This window comes from Hemibagrus wyckioides, linkage group LG01 (assembly GCF_019097595.1).
Source record: "Hemibagrus wyckioides isolate EC202008001 linkage group LG01, SWU_Hwy_1.0, whole genome shotgun sequence".
Classification (NCBI taxonomy): Eukaryota; Metazoa; Chordata; class Actinopteri; order Siluriformes; family Bagridae; genus Hemibagrus; species Hemibagrus wyckioides.
Window position 1 is genome coordinate 22,868,143 of NC_080710.1, and position 26,992 is coordinate 22,895,134.

Here is a 26,992-nt window from a genome sequence, read left to right on the forward strand (position 1 = left end):
TGATCTTTGAACTCGGGTCCAGTAATATACCCTGTGAATCAACTATAATAAAAAAACATATAATAAAAACAGCCCATAAAAAATACATTGCTCCTTTTTGCATTAGTGCCAATCTGCTGTATTCTGCACTAGCTTGACCTTACATATGACCTCATTACAATTTGTAATATAATCTAGATCCAGACTGACTTGCTTTGTGCCAGAAGCCAATGTACATGAGCTGACAGCAGTTCACAGAATAATAACTGCCATGTTTCCACTGATCTACTTAGAATGAACACTGAGCATGCTGCATACATCAATATAATCACTCTGCATTATAGTCTTAGTAACTGTTTTAGACTGATAGTTACAGTTTGGGAGTTGTGAGCAGTATGCAAGTTTATTTGTACTTTCAGTTTTCCCTCCAAGGAGTTAGGACTCAATGAAGATATGCCCCACCCCGAGTCTTTATGCTCCACAAAATAGGAGTAAAGTTTCACCTTTATATTCATCTGGCAACCTTCTTAATTAAAGCATCGTTTCCATACACTAGTTTGTGGCCAAAATTAAAAATGTGTGAACGTGATTATGAGATTATATGATATCAGGGTGTAGTCAGAGCAGGAACAGTCTAATCAGAACTGTTGAAGTTGATACAAATTCCCTTAGACATTATAAGAAATGAAACCTTGCATGAATTAAACCAATCTTCTTTTAAACCAATCTTTTATTAGGCAGGTCTGTATGCAGTGTATTTGTACCAGTGTAATCCTGGTAGGTGTTTATATGCAGGGATATAATAGCATTTCATTCAGTCTATCATGTAAATTACTCCTTTGCTCAAACCCAAATCTTCTCAACCCTGGTCCTGGAGTACCTATTTGTGTAATATTTTAATGTTTTCCTTGCTCCCAACATACCTGATCTGCTAAATAACAGCTCTTCCTCAGTGGTCATAAAGGGAGCAGAGAAAACATTACAATGTGAAGAAGAGGGGTTTCTCCAGGACCATTACTGAGAACCTAGATCAAGTGAAATTTTCAAATGTGTTTTAAGTCATTTCACACGTTCTGTTTACACACATTCACTTATAGACAATTTAACTGTAGTAAATGTGTATTTATTTTTCAGATTTTTATTCACATTTAACTCACTTGGTTTTTTTATTTACACATTATTAATTGATGGTAACAAAGATCTCTCTAGGACAGAAGAAGAATCCATTTGCAAGATGCTTATTAGCCACAGGTCGTCCAGAGTCGTTACCAAAAAGACAGAGCAGAAAAATATTTTTTTTAAAAATTAATAAATAAATAAATCTAAGTATCCTAAAGAATCGAAGCCTGGCACTTTCTAGGCTGCAAGCAAACTGTTAGACTTGAAGACTACTGAAAGTCCATGTGCCTTAAATATACAAGAAATGGGAATGATAACCAAAGACGAATTTGGAAATTCACAGTAGGGTGCCCTTCGGCAATCTGGAAGGGGAAAGTCCAGCCTGATATTACAGTTAATTTTCACACATTAATTTCTCACATATAATTAACAAGCTATCAGTCACAATTGTAAGGAATAACATGGTGAACTATGCTTTCACTTGTTATTCACATTAGATTACATATTGGAAATTTTTCGCATTAAAGAAAATAGTGAACCCTATAGTACCGTCGAATCCCAATTTCTTTGGTACTTTACATTTCAATAAGATCTCAGACTTTTTGAAATCATAAGAAATTTCACTAAAACTCACAGTGTGGGAAAGTTGGAGATTAAGGTCAGGGTCAGGGTCTGCTTGCACACGTTTTCAGCATAGACATTCACAAGAATAATGTACAAATGTAAACTAAGTGCCACTTCGGCATGTACGTACTCCACTCTTTATGGGTACCTGCCACTTTTATTTCATGTAATAAAGTTTCTCTTAGAGCAAAATGAAAATGACAGGCACATTAAGGACCTCTGCTCTAGTCATCAACACAAAGTGCCCAGAAAGCCCCAGTATTTAATTAGCCTTTAAAGTGCCTTCCAATTTAAAGTGCCCTTACTTGTGGAGAGAAAGGGAGCATGGATGATATCATTTCAGCAGCTCACCTGACTTCCTCATCAAAGGCATCTTTTATCATCTATGAAATATAAAGCAACAGTACAGTTCTTATATTTTACTTCTTCTTGTTTATTTTCCGATTAGGTTGGATAATATAATCAAATATGAACATTTCAAATTCTATCTTTCTTTTATTGTTTGTTTCTCACACTCTGATTATCCCAGACTAACTAAGCCAAAACGTGGGCCAAATATACAGTATAATATTCTAATATTAATTCTAAAATATCATGGACTTAATATTTCTAAGTCATTCATGTTCAGGTGGTAAATTTAGTCTGTATCTGCAAATCTCTGAAGTGTGACTATGCTTTGAAAGCCATTAAGACTTCCATTTCATTAGTGAGCTTGGGTCCATAAATCCATTCAGTATGATCCAGCTAAAATGTTCTCACTTAAGACTAATGAATTTGCCCTTTTTGTTAGATTTAATGTAGTATAAAGACAACATCAGAGAGGGCAGAACCAGAGAAAACAGAAGCGAGGTCACTCCAGTGTAATGCCCCACACGTCTCATGTTTCCTGATTTGTGTCCTATCTCTTCCTCCAGTCGGATTTCCATTCTCTTCTTTCATAGGGCTTACTGAGAGCACTCTTTTGGGACTCTTTTTTTCTATCTTGCTTATGTAACCCAGCATAAGATTAAAACATCTATCTATCTATCTATCTATCTATCTATCTATCTATCTATCTATCTATCTATCTATCTATCTATCTATCTATCTATCTATCTATCTATCTATCTATCTATCTATCTATCTTGCAGTTTTTGTATGTACACTTCTGTCATTAAGTTTAAGATGGATAAATACCAGTTAATAACTCTATTTAGTAAGATGGCATTCACTGTTGTTTTGTTGTGCTCTTCACAAATATAAAATGGTGTGAATTGTTTATGAATTGATAAAGAAGATGCTGCTTGAAGGTTTCATTCATTCATTTCATGCATGTATTCTTTCATTTGTTTACCTCAAGTTGGTGTTGTTCTTTCAGCTGCTCCCTATTTGGGGTCGCCACAGCGGATCACTTGGTCCACATGTTTCTGTTTGGCACAGGTTTTACGCCAGATTCCCTTCCTGACACAACCCTCCCATTTAACCTGGGCTTGGGACCAGCACTGTGGTTTAACTCACCAGTGGCTGGGTTAGTGCCCTGCCCAGGAATCGAACCCGGGCCGCTGCATTGAGGACCACCAAGAGGCATTTGTGCATCTCAAGTAACTACCTTATATTAATCATTGTCACAGTCAACCCTGGGCCTATCCCAAGAACACTGGGCATGAGGTGGGAATGGGACACCAGTCCATTGCAGGCCACCATGCACATACATATTCACTCACTGGTTAACAGTTCAGGGTAACTTTGGTAATCCACCAACCAGTATGTTTTTTGATGCAGGAGAAAACCTGAGAGGTAACCGAGGTGTAGACAGGGACAACATGTTGGTCAGGTGTTTTGGTATTACCTTCACAGAAGACTTCTTTTTATTACTAGGAAACAGTGTAGGAGTAGTGATGACCCAGACAAGATCACCAGCAGTCTATTTCATACACACAGCTAATATATACTAAAACATACCAAAGGTCGTGTAAAATGGACTGAAATGTAATTTTTTGGACTGAAATTGACTTATGTATAACCTTTGAATTATTTTGTTTTTGTCAGGTGGTGACTTTATGTGAATGTTTTGTGGTAGTCTACTGTCTCTTTTTTTCTACACATAAGTAAGGTTAAGAATGTTTGAGTACCACTTCTCTTATTATTGCACATCCAGTTTAAATAACAATAACATGTTTTATGCCTATTAAATAAATTCAGTATTTTAGCTATGAACTGTATAAGCCTTTATTTCCTTTGTTGGCCATGTCAACATTTTTAAAGGAATTTCATCTGACCTTTACTTTAAACTTCTGATTATATCAGAAGTCTTGCGTGTGGTTTTTAGAATTATGGCTCGGCTTCTTGAGATTGATCAGGGAAAATCACCAAACTATGCTGGTCTCCAGCCATGCAGGACATAGTAGATTAATGCAATAAGCCACTCGAGGGCATGAGTTATATTGATTTTGTAGTGGCTAAGGGCTTGCTTAGGCACAATATGAAGCAAAGTGCCTCAATGCTTTTTTTAAAATGCTCACAAAAACAATACGATAAAATTCAGTGTTCATTATTTCAATAACATGATTTTTAAATTACGTACAGACGCAATTCTTCAATCATGCAATGCTGTTTGGTAGTAGTCTGATAAGCAACATAGCATGCACAATTGTGTTTTATATATAAATAAAATTCTCTGCATAAAATTCTCTAGGGCCCAGACAAGATGAGCTAACAGCATGTGACACTGTAGCACTGTTTGCATATGCCAGCAAAATTAAAGAAACCGCCAAACAGTGGTGGTGGCGCTTTAAGCCAAGTCAGTTGTAAGCTGTGAGATGAGGAAATAAATAAATAATGACTGCAAAATCGAGCTGAATAATTTGACATTAAATTTTTGCAAATGAAATGCTAATGCCTGCCTGTGTTTCTGTCTCTCCCGCTCCACCTTCCTCCTCCTCAGTGTCTAGCTTGTTTGCAGCACAGGGATCATTTAAAAGTCTAATTCATTTTGTAATGAAGTAGCAAGGCTTTGATATGATGTTGAGAGTTGGAATGAGCTGACAGCAGAGAGAAAAGCCATGTTCGTGTGTTTAGAGAATCGACGTACAGGGACCGAACAGATGCTCTTTCTCTTGCCCTCAGTACACGTCCCTATGCACTAGAGCATGAGAGAAGAGGAATGGGAGTTGGATATTTTATTCATTACAAATAGGATGTTTAAAACAGTTTGTAGTAGTACATATATAATGCGATAATATGACATGATCCATAGTGAATCCACAATTAGATTTGGTTCTATGCAAATCATGTATAATAAAAATGTGGTTCAGTCTGTCACTAATCATTGCTGTTCTGTGCAGTTTAACAGCTGCAGTGCCTTGAGCAGCATCAGTTCTGCTGGGATTAACCCTTGTGCAGCCCTCTGGTCAAATTGAACCGTTAATCATTTTTAATATAGGAAAAAATCTCTTTTTTTTCTACCTGAAACTCTGTGGCTTTGGCCTTATTTTCTATGCAGAATGTTTACGAGATATAAAATTTGAACATATTCGACATTCAACACCTACACATTTATATCCCTGGGTTCAGTCTGACCCAAGAGTAATGCATGATGGAAAAGAGGATTTGAAAACAGGCAGGTCCTAATAAATGCAAATCTAAAACATGAGTTCATAAGTTTAAAGACACAAGGTAAGGCACTTCTGACCTCTCATATCCAGAGAAGAGACAAGTCCCAAGGTCTTGAGCATCTGCAATCAGCAACCTTGGTTCAGGATTCAAAATTTTCTTGTGTTTGTGTTTAATTACAGCATGATACATTCAGTTTATAATACATCCAGAATATCAGACATATAGCAAATATATATACAGGCGTATACAATATGAGAATATAGTACATTAAGCAGAAATTGGGTAGACTGAGTTGTAATTTAATGTATATTACTTATATGCACCATCAATCACTGAAAATAATTGCAGTGAGGTATAGCAATGGCAATATGTAATACATAATCATATATTAAATATTCATAGTAGTTCTAGTAATAGTACTAATGGGTAGTAGAAGTAGTAGTAATAATCATAAGGAGAACAACAACAAGAAAAATCGTAGTAATAGCTGTAGCAGTAGTATCAATTCCAGCCAGTAATAAAAGAAAAACATGATTTAATGCGCTGATCATTTTGATTCTTTGATTATATCTTACAAAAACAGATGGCTTTCATTGTTAAAAGAGATCTACTGCAGTGATATATTGCAAATATTAAATAGATTTGTCATCATTAATGTTTTTAATGGACTGCATTGTAATTTTACATTATTTATCTGTTGTGTTTTAAAGCCCCTTTTATTTCCAAGACTCCTTGTGGACTTCTTTTGAGAAGAAGCCCTGCTTCATTCCCCTCATCAGCTTGAGAAGCAAACCAGCAATATGAACAGCATTACACAGCATGGTGCCACCAGTTCCACCATGTAGGCTGTCCTCTAAAAGGGGGCTATTTCCTTAGTGTTGGTGAGGTACCATGGCAGCATCACATGCAGTAGTGTTGACTACAGACCAGAAGCCCTTTTAAAAATTTCACAAGAAGCTTTTTCACACATTAATCAAATGTATGATTTACATTGTGTCCCCTCACAAAACACCAAGACCTGAGTATTATAAGGTTGTTACAAAAGCTACAAAGAGAACAACGAGCAATGCAATCAGCTTCATTCCTACACACCACAGAAAACTTCTCTGCTAAAAGAAGAAGAAGAAGAAGAAGCGCAGAGATGTGCAAGTAAAAGTATTAAGACAATTCAGAACTCTTTTCAATAATTCAGCTCAACATGTGTGGACAATGTTGGGTTGTGGGAAAGATCATAAGAACACTACACCCACAGTGAACTATGGAGGTGGGAGCATCATCAGATAGGGCTGCTTCTCTGCAAGTGGTATTGGGGCATAGCACATCAAGCAAGGAAGCATGACTGGAGCACTATATAAGATCATAGTAGAGGAGGTTTTATTCTCACTGGTGAGAAGATTTTTGGAAGAAGATGGACATTTAACAAGACAACGATTCCAAACATAGAGCCAAAATAATTAAAGAAGTGGTCTAGCCAGCCTCCTGATTTGAATCCCACTTAAGATTTATGAAGCATTTTCATATTTGGAGTCGATCAGAGGGACCCTCGTAACCTTGCGGGAATTGAAGATGATTTGCCAAAAGGAATGGGCCAAAATTGAACCACAATTCTGCAAAAATCTAATTACTTCTTAGCATAGACATCTCCAGGCAGTAATTGCCAACAACAGCTCTGCCAGCCAGTGTTAATGTTGTTCATTTTTGGTGTCTGTTTTTCCAGTTTAATTTTTAAACACATCTTTGTTATTCATATGAATACATACATTTTTTATTCAGGAAGCACAAAGTAAAAATACATTTGGGGTGTAAATTCGAAGTAAATATAGATAATGGTATATGTCACATATCTCAAAGCAGCTGCATCTCTTTAAGTATCTCTAAGGCTGGATTTCCTGTGACTTAATTAACAACATGTTGTTATGGCAGAAAACCTGGCTTAGCATTAATATTTAATCAAAATTCCAGTAGTTTAAATTATACGGTACATAGCCCACATAATTCAGTAAGAATTGCCAAAAATGTACTGTTAGCATTTTTACTGAAGTTTGGTATCTAAAAAATGGTACACAGAAAATAAGTACAAAGTGAAACTTTGTATGGAATTGTACAATTGTACAAATAGAATTGAAGCACTAAATTCACTGCTATCCTAAAACATGCAGAGAAAGGTTAAATGCATCTATTTAAATTATTATTATAAATATCTGAAATACTGAACTATCTTATTCCGAATTGAAATTTTTACTGTAACTGACTACAAGCATAAAAACTTTTATTTAAAATGTTGGACCCATAATATCTGTGTTCAATTATATATTTATCATACCCAGTTTTATTTTTTAAAAAGTGCTTTTTATTCATGAATTTGATGTTACAGTGTCAAAGCCTCTTTGTATTTATTAAGCAGTTATTAGTCTGCCTTTTACTGTTTAACTTCAATGCAAGCCTTTTTTTTATTTACTTGTCAGAGGTTTCATTTCAACTTGCAAGAAATTGCCTTTTATATTTGCTTGTCAGGGGTTTAATTCAAACTTGTCTAGCATACCATTACTTTAATCTACTCAAAATGTTCATCACGCACAGTGTTCATTATTCTTTTGTGCAAATTGTTGCAAAAATTGAATACAATCACAAAAGTTTATTATACAAACAACACAAGAAAAAATAGAAAAAGGTAAAGCATAAGTAATAAGTATAAATGGAGTCAATGAAGTCATGAGACAGTGTGGGGCAGGGGAAATAGGGGTAATTGCATCAAAAAGACATCAGGTGGTAGTGTTTGTCTGGATCTCCCCCAAAACATAGGGGTTACCACCATTTTACCACCAGAGCATTGTTTGTCACTGTGTCGGTAACTGATCAAGCAAATGGAACCCGGGCCTACAGCAGGACGGTTTTAAACAAGAGGGTAAGATCAAATCACACATCACAAAATATCCATATTGTGCTAATCTTAATGCTACAAAGGTTTATTAGAATAAACCTGAATAACTGTGTGATCTGTGCTGGTTTAAGTGGAATAATATTGGTATCTTTTGAACATGTATGAATTTGAGCATGTGGTAGGTATCAGTAGGTATCAGAAGTATCTGTATGAAAATCTCTATGCATGAGTGCTTAGGATAGCGCGGTCTAGAAGACCAGCAGCAGAGTGCACCCACTAGAAAATGTCTGTAAGAAAGAGAAATGAAGAAATGCTATCAGCGCTGTAGTGTTCAGTCAATACTGTCATTTAAACGAAACGAAACGAACGAAACAGCCTTTATTTGTCACATATACATTACAGCACAGTGAAATTCCCATCCTTGGAGGTTGGGGTCAGAGCGCAGGGTCAGCCATGATGTTTCAACAACATCAAAAAGAAATAATATTAATAGAAATAAAGGTTTGGAATCGTGTATAGCTATACTCTGCCTCAAATATGAGCTGGTTTATCTTCAGCTTTGTATGCTCCCTGTGTTGAGTATCCATCCTCTTCAGGGTAGCACTCTATCCAGGAACTGTTTGTCTGGCACAGTAAGCATTTCAGTAGATGCCACAGTTGAGGCAGAATCAATTGCATCAATAACTCTCTCAAATGAAGACAGTAGAGTGGATTCCTCCCTTTTCTGCCATGCTTGTGGCTATTCAAAAGCTCACTGTTGTTCCCTTTCTTTTTCTGTCTGGCTCTCTATATGTAGACCTCTCCTCCCCTTCCACAGCATTCCCAACCGCATCCTCTAACTGACAGCCTGTCTCTCTGATCATTTGCTTTTTTATCATCATTTCCACCCTGTCTGTTCCAGCTCTCACTTCCTCTCCTGTATGTCTTTACTCCCTCATACTTTCTTAGCCCATTTCTGCTACCACTTTTTCCTCATCTGTCCTCCCTCCATTCGTCTTCTGGCCTCCTTCATATTACCAGTGGTGGTCAGTGTGATGTGATAAAGGGAATGAGAAAATACATAATATGATAAAACCACTAGGGATGTTATTGTGTGACAGCTGATCTATTTTTTATATATATACACCTTTCCAATATTTTCACATTAACAGTATGTCTCAAAGTATTATATGTTATGACATAGTAACATATTACCCGTTCATAGTAACATATCATGTAGTGGAACATCCATGGCAGCTATAAATAGTCCTTCACTGTTTGTTTGGGTTTTTTATCTCTTTCTAGAAGTTAATATGACAAAAATGCTGCTTTTCATATTGCAAAGAAACTGGAAAATTTAAAGACATCTGTCCCGAAGGCTCTCCTATGGTGGAAAATGTACTGACAATAACAAGCCTTGACAGTAAAGATATAACAGTAATATGCATATCACTATACTATTTTTCAAAAAACTATTTATTAGTACATTTGGCAGACACCCGTATCCAGAGGGACTTACAATTTATCTCATTTTTATACAACTGAGCAATTGAGGGGTTAAGGGCCTTGCTCAGGGGCCCAGCAGTGCAGCTTGGTGGGCCTGAGATTTGAACATAAAACCATCTGATTAACAGTCCAATACCTTAAACCACTAATCTACCACATCCCATGTGTAGGGTACCTGTAACATCCACTATACATCTTTCTATGAATGTGTTGTTACTATGGAAATTATAATAAACATTAAGAACACATTAATATAAACTTATTTTCTTTCAGATCCATGAAGTAATCCAAAATTCATCTACAACATCTGACCAGTCAGATCTGACAGTGATGTGCTATAAGCCAATATAGCATTAGCTGGGATAGCAATGCCAACTATATATATAATTGACTATTAAACAGAATGAAAATAAATATGATATATTTCATTTAATTATTAAACAGTCTTATATTTAACTTTCAAATGTATTTAGACAAACAAGTGATTTGCATGTTGACAGCTTAGCTTTCACCCTACTTCAGCTGATTAGAGCTACAGTTCATGTAGCTTAGGTTCTCTGCAGTTAGCAACTATCTTGTCAAGCCTAGCAAACAATAAATACACACCTGACAAATCCAGTCTCTTAGTAACTTTCCTTGAAACATCATCATTTATTATGTCTTTGTATGCTTCCATATATTACATACTGATTCTAATGTCAGCCTCCTGTGTTCCTCCATGCCTGCTGACATTATCTTGTGGAGAGCAAAATGTAAACAGAATATGACAGCCACTCGGGAGATGGATTTCAACTAGCGTATCTTGAAGTTTTGTGAAGTGGAAGGGCAGCGTACGATCTAAAAGTTGCTGCTCATTGTGTTCTGCTGTGGAACAAACATCATTTGAGTGGACAAGAGGTAAAATGCACTTTAGGAAGTGATCAAAGTCTACTTCTGTCTGAACCCAGTCAGTTTTCGTCAGCAAAAAAGATAATATTTAAAAAACAACAGAACCAAGAAAATATATTTTAGCCACAATTTCTATACTGTATTAACTGAAACTAATAGAAAATACACTGAGGGCAAAAAAGAGAAGGAAAACCTCACAGATAACACCACATCCTGTGTAGTGAGGAGAAATACACGTGGAGGGAACGTGACTGACATATGTACACACCATGCTAGCACATCTAACAGATCTTCTAAGGCACACAGACGGATCCAGAAGTCTCATTTAACAGTCTTTTCTACTAGCCTGCCAAATCACTCAGGTAAGACACACAAAACATGCATGCACAATAGACTGCTATTACATGTAAAAAAAATTTATTTACTGAATTTAATTTGATTTTTTGATGTCAAACGTCAACAGGGTTAGAAGACAGCTAATGAGATGCAAGTAGCTTAATATCAATAATATCACAGAGACACTAGTTAATTACATTCGTTGAATGTGCCAGCATGCCAACATTTAAATATTACACTTGTATAAATCTGGTCTAAATGTCAGGAAAAAAATGTATTAAATAAACTAAATTGAAGCTTGCAATCAATATATATATATATATTGAGAGAGAGAGAGACAGAGAGAGAGAGATGCATGTGTATAATTATATGTATGTAGTTATCAACTAATATTTAGTGACATGTTTGCTCTAAATAATTTTTTTAATATGCTGTATTTCTTCAAGCTAGTAAGTTGAGCATTTTTAACATGCTATTTCTTTCTGAATAGACTGACATGATGGCACATTTTAACTTCCTCGGATTTGTCCTGTTAATGGCTGCAGTGATTCATTCCTCCTTGAGAACATTAAACTCTGTGGAGGAGCTGAACGAGACAGGTTTTGGCAGACCACCTCCAAGAAACGGACTCGCACTGCTCGTGTGGTACGTTCAAAACTGTATTGACAACAACATGGTGTCTCTCTGCAACCCCATGGAAGGTGACTACGGCTTCCACGAGTTCAAGAACGCTGGACCATTTTTTCTCCTACCCAGGCTGAAGGATAAGAAGACATATGGCTACTTCACTATAGGAAACCTTAATTACAAACATGCCAAAGATCTACCCTATGAAGTCAGGAAATATTATAATCCACATGACCTAAAGAGCAATATGGACAGAGTCATTGTGAAGTATAATAAAAACAAAAACAAAATAGAGGAGGTGTTCATATCAGAGCACTATAAGAAGTCAAAGACGTATGTTGTTGGTTCGCCTCTTATCACTGAGTTAAGACAACAGTAGTAGAATGTTTTATACCAAATTTGTTTTCCAATTGTTTTTATTTGGTTGTCTGTTTAGTATCTAAAAAAAATTCTCTAGCTCTTTTAAATCAGAATCTCTATCTAGCTCATCTGTACCACATGATGGATTACCATCATTCTGACAATTTTTTCCGAAAAGAATTTCATTCAAAATAAATGAATCACAATAAAAAAATATCTCATTAAGTCGCAGATAGATTCTTTTAATTAACCATAATTAATCATCAATTGTGTTTCAAAGTCTGGCATGTAAGCTGTTGATTTCTATTTACAATTATTATGAGTGAGACAGAACTTTCAGTTCTCAATATAACATCTGTTTCTCTATATTTAGGCACTTCTCATTTTCACTCCCACTATCATTCAGCACAAACCACAATACATGAATACACACAAAACAAAATCCTAAACGTCCTACTAATTAGTCCTATAGAAATTGTAGGTGGTCTGCTTCATGTAAGTCCTTAATCAAGCAATTGTTCAGCTGTTTCAATTAAATAAAAATGTCTGCTTATCAGGGGAAAAAAGAAGTAAAGTACTCATAATAAAGCTTAAATCAAATTATCAACAACCTTGTAAATATGTACATGGAAACAGTTTAGTGGTGCAGTCCTTAGTGTTATCAGTCACAGCTCCTGTGCTCCTGGTTCAATCCAGAGTTTGGGGTTACTCTCTGCTGCCTATGTGGAGTTTTGTACAGTATATTCCCCTCATGTCTGTCTTGGTTCCCTCGTGGTTCTCCAGTTCCTCCCACCTCTCAAAAACATGGACTGATTATGATAAAAATGTCATTAGTTGTGAATGTTGTGTGCGCATGGTGCCCTGATGTCCCATTCAGTGTGTACTCCTGCCTCATGCACAGTGTTCCTGTGAAAAGCTGCAGATAAGATCCAGGAGCAGTTACTGGAGCTGATGGGTTGTACATTCTACATGCTAGTCTGACATACAAACATACACTTGCAGCATAGAGAACTGACTATCTTATTTATCAAGAATTATCATTATTTTGTTCATTATTTTCATAAAATAATAATTGTATTCTAAAAGAACCACATTCTGCAAAATGGTTTTATTCAGTAAAGATGAAGTACAGTGCTGTACAGGGTTAATGATGACTAACTGGACAACAGTATCCTTTGTTTAAACCCTTTGCTAAGGGTTTCCTTTAATGTAATACCTTAAAGCCTCAAATATGGTCTATTTACTATTAGGTTGATTTGGCATAAACTACATATGCAGTATTATTACTAGATTATTAATAACAAAATATTTTTTCCAGTAAATTCAAAAGTGCTATATTGTTGTCATCTGTGTAATTATGTATTAGAGCCCAAAGAAGAAATGTTAACCAGTAATTAAGGCATTTCCTGCTTGTTCTAATATAGCATGTAATGATATAATCTCAAAAAACTGCAGAAAAACAATCTCTGCAAAAAAACGTGATGTGGGAAAAAATGGTCATCTAAAATTCATGGAATTCACTTACGTGATACAGAGTAAAATTCCTAAGTGTACAGAAAGCCTTGGTGTATTCTAGCACTTTTTTTTGTTTTGACAAAGTTACTTCACCAATTGATAAACTCCAGTACAAACCTTAGATACAACTAATAATGTCACAAAGACATATACGAACAATAAAATACACCCTTTGGGCCTTCCAAGTTGTGCAACAGAAAAGCATTTGCCCAATCGCTGATAGATTGCGAGTTCATATACCCACAGCCTTCTGTGTCCGGGAACCAGAGGATCATAATAGGCCATGCTGTCTGGGTGGGAGGGATGATATACTCTCTCTTACCTGTCAATCAGCACAACACTAGGCAATTGTGGGTGTGTCAGCTCATGTATGTGGAAGAGAACAGGAGCATGTGTTAGTTTTTTCACTCTCTGGGTGGTTCCAGCTGTATGATGTGGAGAGCTGGCTTCTGGATTGAAATCGGCAGATGGGGGGAAAAAATGACTAAAATAACAGAAAAAACACACCATTTTATATTTGAAAAATGGCTAAGGATATATTAAGCACATATTATCATATGAATGGGGTTTATATGGGGAGAATTTGATTAACACCAATACATATGGAAATAGGATAATTATTCAGCTGATTAATATTAGTCTTGTGTGACAATGACATGCATGTGGATTATCACACTGACATATTTCTTTAGTATTTTTTTTTTCTTTCTGTCACAGTGCAATTGCTGGCTTTTCTGTACCTCACATGAAAATTCGGTGATCTGTTTAGATCAAGGAGTCGGTGTTTTGTTTGTGTTGTCTCTAGCTGATGGCAGTCACTTTCTTTTCTTTACTCACCTTTTTTCTCCTTGCATGGAGCTACACAGGCGAGTCAAGAGAGCTTTGACAGAGTTGTAAAGCAGCATATGAACAGATGTCTCTGGATGATTAATGTGCTTCTCTTCCTCTCGTCTAAAGAGAAGTGTGCCAGCAGCCCTCCTCCTCCTCCTTCTCCTAATCCTCTTCTTCTCTCTTCTTCAGAGTTACTGTGTAGACCTGGAGTCCCCCTCCTCCTGTGCACATGTAGCCCCCTAGACTGTTCATGCTGTCCGTCGCTGAGCAGTGGTGGGAAGCCTGCAAAGATTATCTGTAGAACAATGTGCTAGTGCCCCCTAGTGGTGAAAACTATTAGCTCTAGTAAATAAAACGTACATTAAGTAGTAGAATTCATATATCCTGTGCCTGGCATCATTTAACCATCTGAATCCAAAAAAAAATGATGAAAAACTGAGCATGATGTATTGATATCTACATTTTATTATTTTATTCAGTATATTCTATTTATCATTATCTTTCTATTTATATTCATTGCAGTCACAAGATCTGACATATAACAGTGACATTATGTGGTAATCATCTCTGCCAGCTGGGATTTATGACATCTTAATATTAAAGCACAAGGAAGGACAAAGTACCTAGATGTAACTTAAAAGAAACTGAGGATTAAATTGGTCCTGTTCACATAAAGGTTTCAAGTAGTGTGTTATATCTAATAACACTCCTGCCACCATAAGAACCATGCCACATAATAGGTCAGAGGGCTGGAATATAATTGCCAATGCCATTTTCAGTGTGTAGCTTTGCTGAGATTCGTGTGGTCTGTTTCAGGACACACTTGACTTAACTCAGCTCTCAGCTCAGCTTTAAAGCAATGTTCACTTTCCACTTCGGTTTGCTCACTTAAGAGCACAAAAACTGCTAGATTTATATCACATGGCATTGATGGAGGGTGATTCGGAGAGAGGCTGAAAGTTTATAGAATAGATTTTGCCCCCCCTACTAACTGTGGTGTGGTACTAGAGAAAAGCCCATTAAAATCTGTGCTGTATGCTAATAAATATCTGTCTGCATTAAAGGGCTCGTATTAAATATTTATATTATTTTTAATATTTTATGTAGCTAATTTGTATTCAAATTGGATTAATACTTTATACAAAGTTCTAAGTGAAGCCTACTGCTCTTGGACATTAATTCAAGCCGAGGCCGTAGGTTCATTACATCATTCTGACCCTGCGCACTCACTTTGGATTTTAATAATAGTACTCTAATGCTGCTAAGTAATTACATTAAATTGTATGTTAGTAGATCAGGACTGTTAGCCGATCTGAGATTATTCATATATTCACATAACGGTAATCGTTCTACCCCAAATTTTGTTTTCTATTTAATGAATACTTCTCTCCTTATCTTGCCTGAAATGTTTTAGTTTCCTGGCTCCACAACATTATTAATGACCTCAGTGTGCCCAAATAAGAAAACAGAAAGCTTGAGTATGATCACATAAAATCCAGCCTGGGAGATATAGTGAATAGACACAGAAGGTTTTGCTCCTGGCTCATCATCATTTCCTTTTTTTGAGAGCTTAATTTCCTTTCCTTTCATTGTGCAGCCAGCATTTTAAAGCTTCACTTTTAACACTGACAGAGGGCTAGGGCTAGATAGAGTCAGATCTATTAATTTAATAGCAATATAATAAAGATTACCATTTAAAATACAAATAATCAGATTGCAGTTTTGCAAATAGAAACACAAATTCCTTTACATGTTTCAGGATCCTGCTAATGGCAAGTGTGTGCTCAGGTGAGTTACATTAGATGGAGAGAGTATGAGTGTGTCTCAGTCAGCTCTCTAGTTCAGTATTCAGGGCACTGATCAGAGTCTGACATTTTAAGGGCTGTCTCAATCTCTAAATCCTTCTAGTGCACTGGAACAATGCACCACAAAAACCAGGGAGCATTAATGCTTACTATGTTCCCTTTTCGGAAATGACATCATGTTTTCTGAAGCCTCTCAGCTAAAAAAAATTGCAGACGAACTATCAACCAACTCCATCTACAAATGACAAACGGAAGTAGCTTGTTATTGTTGTTGTAGCTCATGTTCTAATTGTAGCAACATGTTTCTTTGTTTGTTTTATCCACTAACTTGCCTACAATCCTGGTTGAAGTACCATGACAGAAAGTTAGTTCTATTAGTTTATTATTCATAGTTTCACATTAGATGAGTGTAATCACCAGAAAAATCCAGATCCAAATAATATAAATAATAATACATATTAATAATTATGTTATATATTAATTATATTATAATCATCATCATATCAAATACCACATTTCATAGCCAGGATATTGACTAATGTACTAATTCATTTCCTTGTATTACTGAGAAATATTAGTTATCAAACTAGCATGTTCCCCATATGTTTCTATCATCTTCACTATATAGCATTATATTATATTCGCTACCACCTTGTAGCCTAGTCAGTACACCAAAACATAGCACTGGGTAACAACAGCTTTTACTTGCCTAGTGGGCTAGCTAAACATGTATTATTTTACCTGTAACACTCATATTTTAAAATAAACTATAAACAAACTATCATCTATTTGTTCCTAATTCTTTTAAATAAAAATGAGCTATACTGTACAAATACAATTTTATGTTGGACATCAAAACATTTTCTAACTTGTGTAGACTAATACCCCATGGCAGGGACACTTACCTACAAGTCACATACTACAGGTGCATGTGATTTATCTCTGTAAAGTGAGAGATAGGCATATCAGAGTGGCTTACAGATGGGTTTTCTTCTCATAAATAGCCCCGTCTGGTCCTCAGTGTGACAGTGGCAGGCCTGTGGCAACAAGCCCAGTGAGCAGATGATGGATGGGGGCTGCCAGGCTTTAGTGTCATCCACCAAAGCATTTCAGCACAGAGCTAACTGATCAGAAGAGTGTGAGTAAAAGTGAAGACGTTCAGAATCATAGCCAGACTCAGTGTCTGATAGGTCTCATTTCTACTCACATTTGTCACTTCATTTTTCATCGCTACGTCTTAATATGTCTCTAGCCTGTGCAAAATTTATTCATTCTTCTCAATTAATAATGTGCTAACATGATATGGATTTATCATCATTAGTTTGTAGCTATAGTCAAGGATCATACTGTTCAAGGATAAAGAAGATGTCAAGGTTGATGTTCAGTTTATTCTCATTAAGAGTGCTATTGTGCACAGAAAATGCATGTGTTTTTACCCTGTATTTGTATCTTATTTTGTTTGTGTAATAGTTTAGCCTCTGTAGTGCCATCATGTTATGACCAATTTCTACAACTTACTATATAATATGGTTATCACTGGCACTGGTCTCATCCAAAACGGTCTCACTTTCAAATCTTCAGCTCAGGGTAAAGGCAGTTGACGTTTATCTACCATAAACTTTTCACTTATGGACACTGACCAAACATACATTTTGTCAGTTTGCTTCGGAAAATAGAATTTGATAATATTATGGTTATAGGCCCTGAGAGGCAATAATGACGACACATAAACCCAGCTAATGCTGAGGCTGAATGTTAGAAATTCAGTAGATAAAACTGTAGTTAAAGGACGTTATTCTGAGGCAGCCATCCATTTCATAACACCGGCCAAGTTATCAAACCACAAAGTTCAGTGTGCTGTGTCTGATGAATTAAAATAGATCCTTGTGAAATGTAATCGCCCCGTGTGGGCTTTAAATCTAAATTATGCAGCTTAGAACAGGAAGCTCTTTGGCAGTGCAGTGTAAGCACATATAGCTTTAATGGAAGTAACCTTCTGCCCCTCATAATATCACCCCCACACGTGAAGGGGAAAAAAATATGAAAAGGGACATGGACAAATATGATTCCAGAAGGACCCAGGGTCACACAGGGTCACAGCTGTCACACTATCACTGGTAACACCCAACAACAAAACAATAGAAAAGGACACTGCTTTTATTAAGTATAGAAGCATTGTTGGGTGGAAAGGAAGAGGGGAAAGCAAGGGACAGCCATATCCCCAATCCCAACTTTACTCACTCACCTATTTATTTTAGAGTTGGATGGAACAAAGAAATGTTTAAAATCATTGCTGGAAGGACCGGAAGCATGAGATCAGCATGACTGGCTATAAAAGCAGCTCAGGATTTTAACCCTCCCCGCCAAAACATTAGCATTAGCAGTCTCCTGAATTATAGTGTTACAACTACATCTAGTTTCCTGTTCACTTACCCAGTCCATATGTATAAGCTCATGGCTTTCAGTACCAGTCATGCAAATTCTCTGGCTGCAAAATGTCTGTTTGTTTGTCCATGATTGTGAATTCTCTATGGATTATCTTTGGTTCTGTTGTGTGATGCCTAATCATGGTTTGCCTGTTCTTCTGTTTTAAATATGTTTTGTACTGTCAATAAAGCATTCCTGCATGTGGATGATAAATCTGCAGCCAATCCTAGTGTATTACACTTACATTATCAGATTTTCCCAGTTTATGATATGATAAGCAATCTAATATGAAAAAATTAAGACTTAGGGCCAGATGCACTTCCTTGTGGTTTCCTTACGGCTGCAAACTTTTTCAGGTATTGTGCTGCCACTTACAGCTATGACAGATATTGTACATGGGGAATACACACAAACCAATAACATTTTCCCTTTAGCCCAATGATATGTGATCTACTTCTTTAACTCCTCATTTTTTAGGATACCTGCTGTTTGTACTTGGCAGGAAAATGAGAAAACAGGAAAACTCCATTAATTCAGAAGGAAATCATACTTTAGATTCAGGTCACTCAGATGTGGAACACAGTGACACACAACCATTTTTCTAAACGTAGTTCAATCAACTTGTTTAACAAATATAAAACATTTGAGGCAGATATCGCAAAGCAATTTCCACAGATGTAAGTCCTACAAAATAGATTCAAGGAACCAACTCAGCCTCTGAAGGGTTAACTCTCAGTGCCAGTCCCAAACCCGGATAAAAAGGGGAGGATTGCATCAGGAAGGGCATCCGGAAGAAAACCTGTGCCAAAATCAAATTCGTGGATTGGAAGATCCACTGTGGCGACCCAAACCAGCGAGCAGCCAAACAACTCACAGGCAAAATACTATTAATAATTCTTTATACAGTCTTACAAAAAAATATTTGGTAATTATTTTGAGTTTTTAAAAAAAAATGTTAAGTAAAAAACCTAAAATACACAATCTACAAAATTATGTTATTTGATTTATATATACTTATAATTAAGTTTATTTTTCAGTTAACTTTTTTTTTTTTTTTTTTTAGATTAAAAGGGCAAAATAAAATATCAAAATTGTTCATCATTATAGTTTTTATTCTATTTGGACTATTTGGAAATGTAATACCAAATGTAAAGGCAAGCAAGGAGATCAACACAAAAACCTTCTGAACTGTCAAGTTATTTGGCATATTATTTGGTTATGGCTTCTTTGCTGTTTAAATAATTTCTACACAAAGCCTTTTGAATAGGAAGAGTGTTCTGCATAGACTGAAAGAAGATGGTCCAAGGAGGAAGTTTAGGAAAATGGCTGTCTTAAGGATGACATACTGGCTGTCTTTGAGTGTGCCTTTTCCTTCCTTATGTCCGATGTTAACACAGTCAGTGATGATCATTCCTGACAACACACAGCAAGAAGAATAGGTTATTTAATACAAATAATATATCATATTATATATTTACATTTATGGTCAGCTGGTTATGTTAATATCATTTTGAGCTTATATGGATTCTTTTATTTGTAGAATGTTGAAAGATGAAATCTGTTTTTCGCTGTTTGCGTATCTATTTGGAGCTGTTTGCATGGAAGATAAGTACTCTAAGCATGTAGAGTTGACAGAGTAAACAGCAGACTGAGCTGTGAGAACATGCATTCATGTTGGAAAATTACTGCCATAGAGCCTGCTAATCAGCCATACTGTTTAATGACTGTACTGAGCCTTGTACACTAAACAGTCTGGCTATTTGCACTGATCCCCCAGATATAATGAGAAAGACAGACATGGTAGTTTTTCAAAAACGTAATGAACCATCAAAATATTGAAAGAATCTATTCCAGTAAGCAAATAAAATGCAAAGAGACTCCTAAGAGATGTATTTGCAAGAATAATTGTCTTTGAATTAGCAAGATTGAATGCTCAAGATAGTTTAAAGGATGTTGCTGCTTTATTTCCCCAATTATGATGGATCTCTCATGAGTACAAACAGCAAAACTGCTGCACTTACAGAGGCATCTGTCACTCCAACAGCAACAGTGGAAAACATATCAGAGTGATCAAAATGGAATGAAATAGAAAAATAACAGTTAACTGAACCATAACAATATTTGGAATGTAGACAGAGTTTGATACAAACAAATGATTTTGAAAAACCAAAACCACAAATACTACAGCTATTATTATAAAAAATCATTATAAACATCTCAGAACTAATTATTATTAAATAAATTTTCTGTGGTTCAAATACTCTACTCACCCTAACCCTGGCAGTATTCAATATTTTGGCATATGGTGAGATTATAAATGAATATGAATATGATGTGTTTTACTACCACTGTCCTCTGAGGGATGGTGCAATAAATATAAGCAAAATGTAACCAAAATCATAATGGAAGCATATTGCAGGGCTGTTAAATTGCAGCCTGGTGAAGTACTACAAAACACTGATGTAGAGATTCATGTGGAAGACGCCACTGCCAGTGCCAGATTTCATCCTAAAACTTTCATACTGCTTATACAATATGCATAGATAGATAGATAGATAGATAGATAGATAGATAGATAGATAGATAGATAGATAGATAGATAGATAGATAGACAGACAGACAGATACACTATATTGCCAAAAGTATTCGCTCACCTGCCTTGACTCGCATATGAACTTAAGTGACATCCCATTCCTAATCCATAGGGTTCAATATGACGTCGGTCCACCCTTTGCAGCTATAACAGCTTCAACTCTTCTGCGAAGGCTGTCCACAAGGTTTAGGAGTGTGTTTATGGGAATTTTTGACCATTCTTCCAGAAGCGTATTTGTGAGGTCACACACTGATGTTGGACGAGAAGGCCTGGCTCTCAGTCTCCGCTCTAATTCATCCCAAAGGTGTTCTATCGGGTTGAGGTCAGGACTCTGTGCAGGCCAGTCAAGTTCATCCACACCAGACTCTGTCATCCATGTCTTTATGGACCTTGCTTTGGTCACTGGTGCACAGTCATGTTGGAAGGGGAAGGGGCCAGCTCCAAACTGTTCCCACAAAGTTGGGAGCATGGAATTGTCCAAAATGTCTTGGTATGCTGAAGCATTCAGAGTTCCTTTCACTGGAACTAAGGGGCCAAGCCCAGCTCCTGAAAAACAACCCCACACCATAATCCCCCTTCCACCAAACTTTACACTTGGCACAATGCAGTCAGACAAGTACCGTTCTCCTGGCAACCGCCAAACCCAGACTCGTCCATCAGATTGCCAGATGGAGAAGCGCGATTCGTCACTCCAGAGAACGCGTCTCCACTGCTCTAGAGTCCAGTGGCGGCGTGCTTTACACCACTGCATCCGACGCTTTGCATTGCACTTGGTGATGTATGGCTTGGATGCAGCTGCTCGGCCATGGAAACCCATTCCATGAAGCTCTCTGCGCACTGTTCTTGAGCTAATCTGAAGGCCACATGAAGTTTGGAGGTCTGTAGCGATTGACTCTGCAGAAAGTTGGTGACCTCTTCGCACTATGCGCCTCAGCATCCGCTGACCCCGCTCCGTCAGTTTACGTGGCCTACCACTTCGTGGCTGAGTTGCTGTCGTTCCCAAACACTTCCACGTTCTTATAATACAGCTGACAGTTGAATGTGGAATATTTAGGAGCGAGGAAATTTCACGACTGGATTTGTTGCACAGGTGGCATCCTATCACAGTTCCACGCTGGAATTCACTGAGCTCCTGAGAGCGACCCATTCTTTCACAAATGTTTGTAAAAACAGTCTGCATGCCTAGGTGCTTGATTTTATACACCTGTGGCCATGGAAGTGATTGGAACACCTGATTCTGATTATTTGGATGGGTGAGCGAATACTTTTGGCAATATAGTGTAGATAGATAGATAGATAGATAGATAGATAGATAGATAGATAGATAGATAGATAGATAGATAGATAGATAGATAGACAGACAGACAGACAGACAGACAGACAGACAGACAGATACACTATATTGCCAAAAGTATTTGCTCACCTGCCTTGACTCACATATGAACTTAAGTGACATCCCATTCCTAGATAGACTTTATTGATCCCATAAGGGAAATTCTTGTGTTACAGCAGCTTAGACATGTTACAAGATACAACACACACACACACACACACAAATAAAAATATATAATATATAAAATAAATATAAGATCTATATAAATCTATATAAATCTATATATAATCAGTCAGTTTGATAGCAAGCTTAAACATGGAGTCAGAGATATTGAGGTCAAAGCAGTGTTGTAAGATTCAAGCAGCTGTTAAATCTGTACAAATAAATAAGCTCTGGTCTCTGTGGCTGCCCAAGCAGAAAAACATTTGTTTGAAATGGACCACAAAAATCCAGGTAAATCTAGACTGTCTGTAAGTCACGTTGCCTGTCCATTCAGATGGTGGACTAAGCAGGGGCGTATTTATTTCGATTTTGAATTTAAAAACAGCTAGCATCAGCTAACTTTGACTAAAAACACTATCAATCAATCAATAAATCAATAATTTATCTATATAAATTTCAGTTTGACCAAAAGTGCTTTACAACACAAATAAAGAAGTCAAACAATATTAAAAAGAAAAATATGAAATCAACACAAGCTGTTAAAATTTAAAAAATGAACATGTAAAATTAAGAAATTAAGAAGATTAAGAGATAAATATGGATAGACAGTAAAACAGAAAGAAAGAAAAGAGAAAATAAGATATTAGGAATATAGCTCAACAACATTAAGAATATAGCTCAACAACATTAAGAATATAGCTCAACAACATTAAGAATATAGATCAACAACATTAAGAATATAGATCAACAACATTAAGAATATAGATCAACAACATTAAGAATATAGCTCAACAACATTAAGAATATAGATCAACAACATTAAGAATATAGATCAACAACATTAAGAATATAGCTCAACAACATTAAGAATATAGCTCAACAACATTAAGAATATAGATCAACAACATTAAGAATATAGATCAACAACATTAAGAATATAGATCAACAACATTAAGAATATAGCTCAACAACATTAAGAATATAGATCAACAACATTAAGAATATAGATCAACAACATTAAGAATATAGATCAACAACATTAAGAATATAGATCAACAACATTAAGAATATAGCTCAACAACATTAAGAATATAGATCAACAACATTAAGAATATAGATCAACAACATTAAGAATATAGATCAACAACATTAAGAATATAGATCAACAACATTAAGAATATAGCTCAACAACATTAAGAATATAGATCAACAACATTAAGAATATAGATCAACAACATTAAGAATATAGATCAACAACATTAAGAATATAGATCAACAACATTAAGAATATAGATCAACAACATTAAGAATATAGATCAACATGGGATAAAAACAGAATTTTAAGAAATAAAAACAGAATCCAAATTAAACCCAATACATTTTGTTGTTGCTGTATTTATTTATTTATTCATTTATTTATTTATTTATTTATTTATACTTGTTTGTTTACTCCTTAAAGTAAACGGAGCTGTGTGCACAAGTCCCCTTCAGAGGCTTGACCGGTGATGACACAGACGGACACTAGGTGGCGACGTGCCCTCAATGACTGAGCTTACAGAGGAGAAGAAAAGAAGAAGAACCAATGCGCTTAAAAGTAATCCTTCCGCAGGGACTGTCGCGGGAATCAAAACAACACAACAAAAAGGGAGCAGTAACGTAAACAATATTACACTTTAGTCTATATTAATGTGGTCGCTTTTATTTTATTTTTTATTTCGGAGCATTTGGTTTTAAGAGGCGATAAGAACGTGGCACAGTCTTGGCTAGAGGTTGGAGCGTCCTGTTTGTTGATGTGTGAGACAGGTAACTAGGTCTAACATCTTAACTGACTTTCTGTTGGACACCTGCTAGTGCACTATAGTGTGTGTGTGTGTGTGTGTGTGTGTGTGTGTGTGTGTGTGTGTTAAGTTCAGCTCCCTAACTGGGTTGCATGTCATCTATTTACATTGTTTTATTTAGACTACAACTAGCCCACTACCAGGTATATACATGTCATACACACCTGTCTGCACTGCTGATGCTAGCTCGTTATGCTAACTCACTTTTCTGCTCAGGGATATGTCATTAACCTGCTCTGGAAATGGCTTATCGACTGACACAAGAGGAGTTGGATCAACAGTTTGAACAGTTCTTGAAAGAGGTAAGGTTTGTGTGTGTGTGTGTGTGTGTGTGTGTGTGTGTGTGAGAGAGAGAGAGAGAGAAATTACCTAATTTTGGTTTGAGCATCAACCAACTGTTATGGTAATATTATATATTATTTTACTTTATGATGTACGATGACCCTTAATTCTGTTTGTATCAACAAAAAAACAAGTCAGGAAGTGGTGTCATTTTCAAGCTTGGTTACCTCCAAGTGAAAAAAAAAAAAGAGAGAGAAAATCTCATTTGAAGATTTCTATTGAAACATGCCGTGCCTTCTACATTTATAGAAAACTCCATTTTAAAGAATTTAAAGGTTACATTGGTAATTGAGTTCTCGTTGTGATCCACATCCGTCAGTCTCTACTGGATTTTTTTGGCTGAATACAGTCACACCGATTAGATCAAACTAAACATCAACAACGTTATACCGAAGGAGGATAGAACTGCGGGCATGAAGCCTTTATGATCGCCACACGTACATTACAGCACAGTGGAATTCTTTTCTGTTCATATCCCAGCATGGTGTGTACATTTATATGCTATTTCATCATATTTATGTTCTGTTATCTTTACAGTCAGTGTCTGATGACTCGGTTGATTTGGGCAGCAGCTCTAAGCGTCCCAGCGTTTTGGATAACCTAGGAAAGGCACCTCAACAGCAACAGGAGAAGAAAAGCCAGAGTTCAGTGCTTTGGTGGCAAGAAGATGAAGACAGTGATGAGACTCTGGGAAAAGGTAGGTTCAGTAATGATGTTTAGATGCAATTCAGACTGGAGACCTAAACCTCTGATCTGAAATTTCTATTGTAATAAATGCAATATGCGAAAAGTTTGATTTGCATAAAACTAACATGTTAAAGGTTTTATTAATGCTCATCATTTGATACTTCGCCGAAACTAAGCAATAGTGGTGGGTAGCAAAAAGCTATGGCGCACAATATAACCTAGCAAAAACCTTCAACCAACGATTACTATATAATGCATTGAGACCTGTAGAAGTTAATATTATCTGAATTGTGTGACAGAAATGGATTAGAAGAGTGAAAAAGTATTCACTGACTGGGAAATAACATGCCACTACTGATGAGAGATCCCCAAACCCTAGGGTTTTTTGCAGTCATCAAAAAAACAGTCAAACACCAAATTGTTTGGCTGTTTAGAGCCTAGATTTGCGAATTATCATGAGCATTTCTATAAAGCCAAGGTCTCCCTTATTTCATATTGTCATAAGTAATTTATTTGTGGAATGACTGTGAAAGGTAGAACATGGTTTAGAAAACAAAACAAGGCATTTAAAAAGGTATTCATAACGATTTGCTAAATTGTTCTCTAGTCCACAGGGTTTTTTTTTTTCTTTTCAGTAATAACATAAACATTAATTTGAGGTGATCTGGAAAAGAAACACTCATAGTTTAGTAGAATTCATTCTGATTGCCAAACACATGATGTTGGCAACAAGAGCATATCTGACTGTTGCATGTCTGGTGAGTCATTTGTCTATAACACATGCCAGAGTTGTAGCAGAACACTGCATCTTCCCCAAAGCCCAGCCAACTTGAAATGCCTTTATGACTGCTGCCAGTTAGTTCACAGGTCTTCTCTGAAACAGATGACTGCTGCCAGTTAGTTCACTCTGTAGTTCATCTCTGAAACTGGAAGACATATTTGCACATTGTCTAAGTTCCTGGGCAAGTCTTTGATACAAAACCTACACATGTTTGCATTTAGTGATGTTCACAAAACTCAGTAAAAGGAAATGCTCCACATGCTGTAAGCATGAGTTGACTACTAAATGGTTTTTAGTAGTTTTTTTTTTCTCTTTTAGTAGATTTTTGCCTTTATCCAGTTAAAATAGTATCAGTGTTAAGGCAACTGAAAAGGAGCCAAATTACAGAAAAGCAGAATAAGGTGTAAATTAAATGAGATGAAACAGTGGTTTGACATGAAAATACAGAGGAGAGAAAATGGATACCTATAGAAACAGCAGTGCTAGTGACTGTCAGCAAAGTCTCTTGGGCTTCTTGTGCACCATTGCAAATCCCATTTGTACACAAGCTTTCATCCTCTGGGGAAAAATCATCCCATACATATTCATTACATTTTGAATTGTATTTTAAATATTCGCATTTTTAACTTTTAAGCAGCATCTGCGTTTTTGCAGAACTTGCAGGAGTTTCATGAACAGCAAATGTTCCTATGAACAGTTTTCAAATGAATTCATTCGTATCCAGCCTGACAAATGAGACCATTCTGCTTCATCCCATGCTTCCCTCTGCTCCTATGATTCTAGAA

At 36.3% G+C, this 26,992-nt stretch overlaps 1 protein-coding gene across 4 annotated transcripts in view; it reads left to right on the forward strand.

Annotated features, from left to right (window-relative positions):
* Positions 1-24,122: 24,122 nt before the first annotated feature.
* cep162 (centrosomal protein 162) overlaps positions 24,123-26,992 on the forward strand; it is a 29,573-nt gene continuing 26,703 nt past the window's right edge. For all 4 annotated transcript variants that reach the window (XM_058396141.1, XM_058396140.1, XM_058396138.1 and 1 more), the window contains exons 1-3: positions 24,123-24,362; positions 24,614-24,699; positions 25,277-25,436. In XM_058396141.1, coding sequence (XP_058252124.1) covers positions 24,640-24,699; positions 25,277-25,436 — 220 coding nt within the window. In that variant the 5' untranslated portion in view covers positions 24,123-24,362; positions 24,614-24,639. The remainder of the gene's footprint in view (positions 24,363-24,613; positions 24,700-25,276; positions 25,437-26,992) is intronic.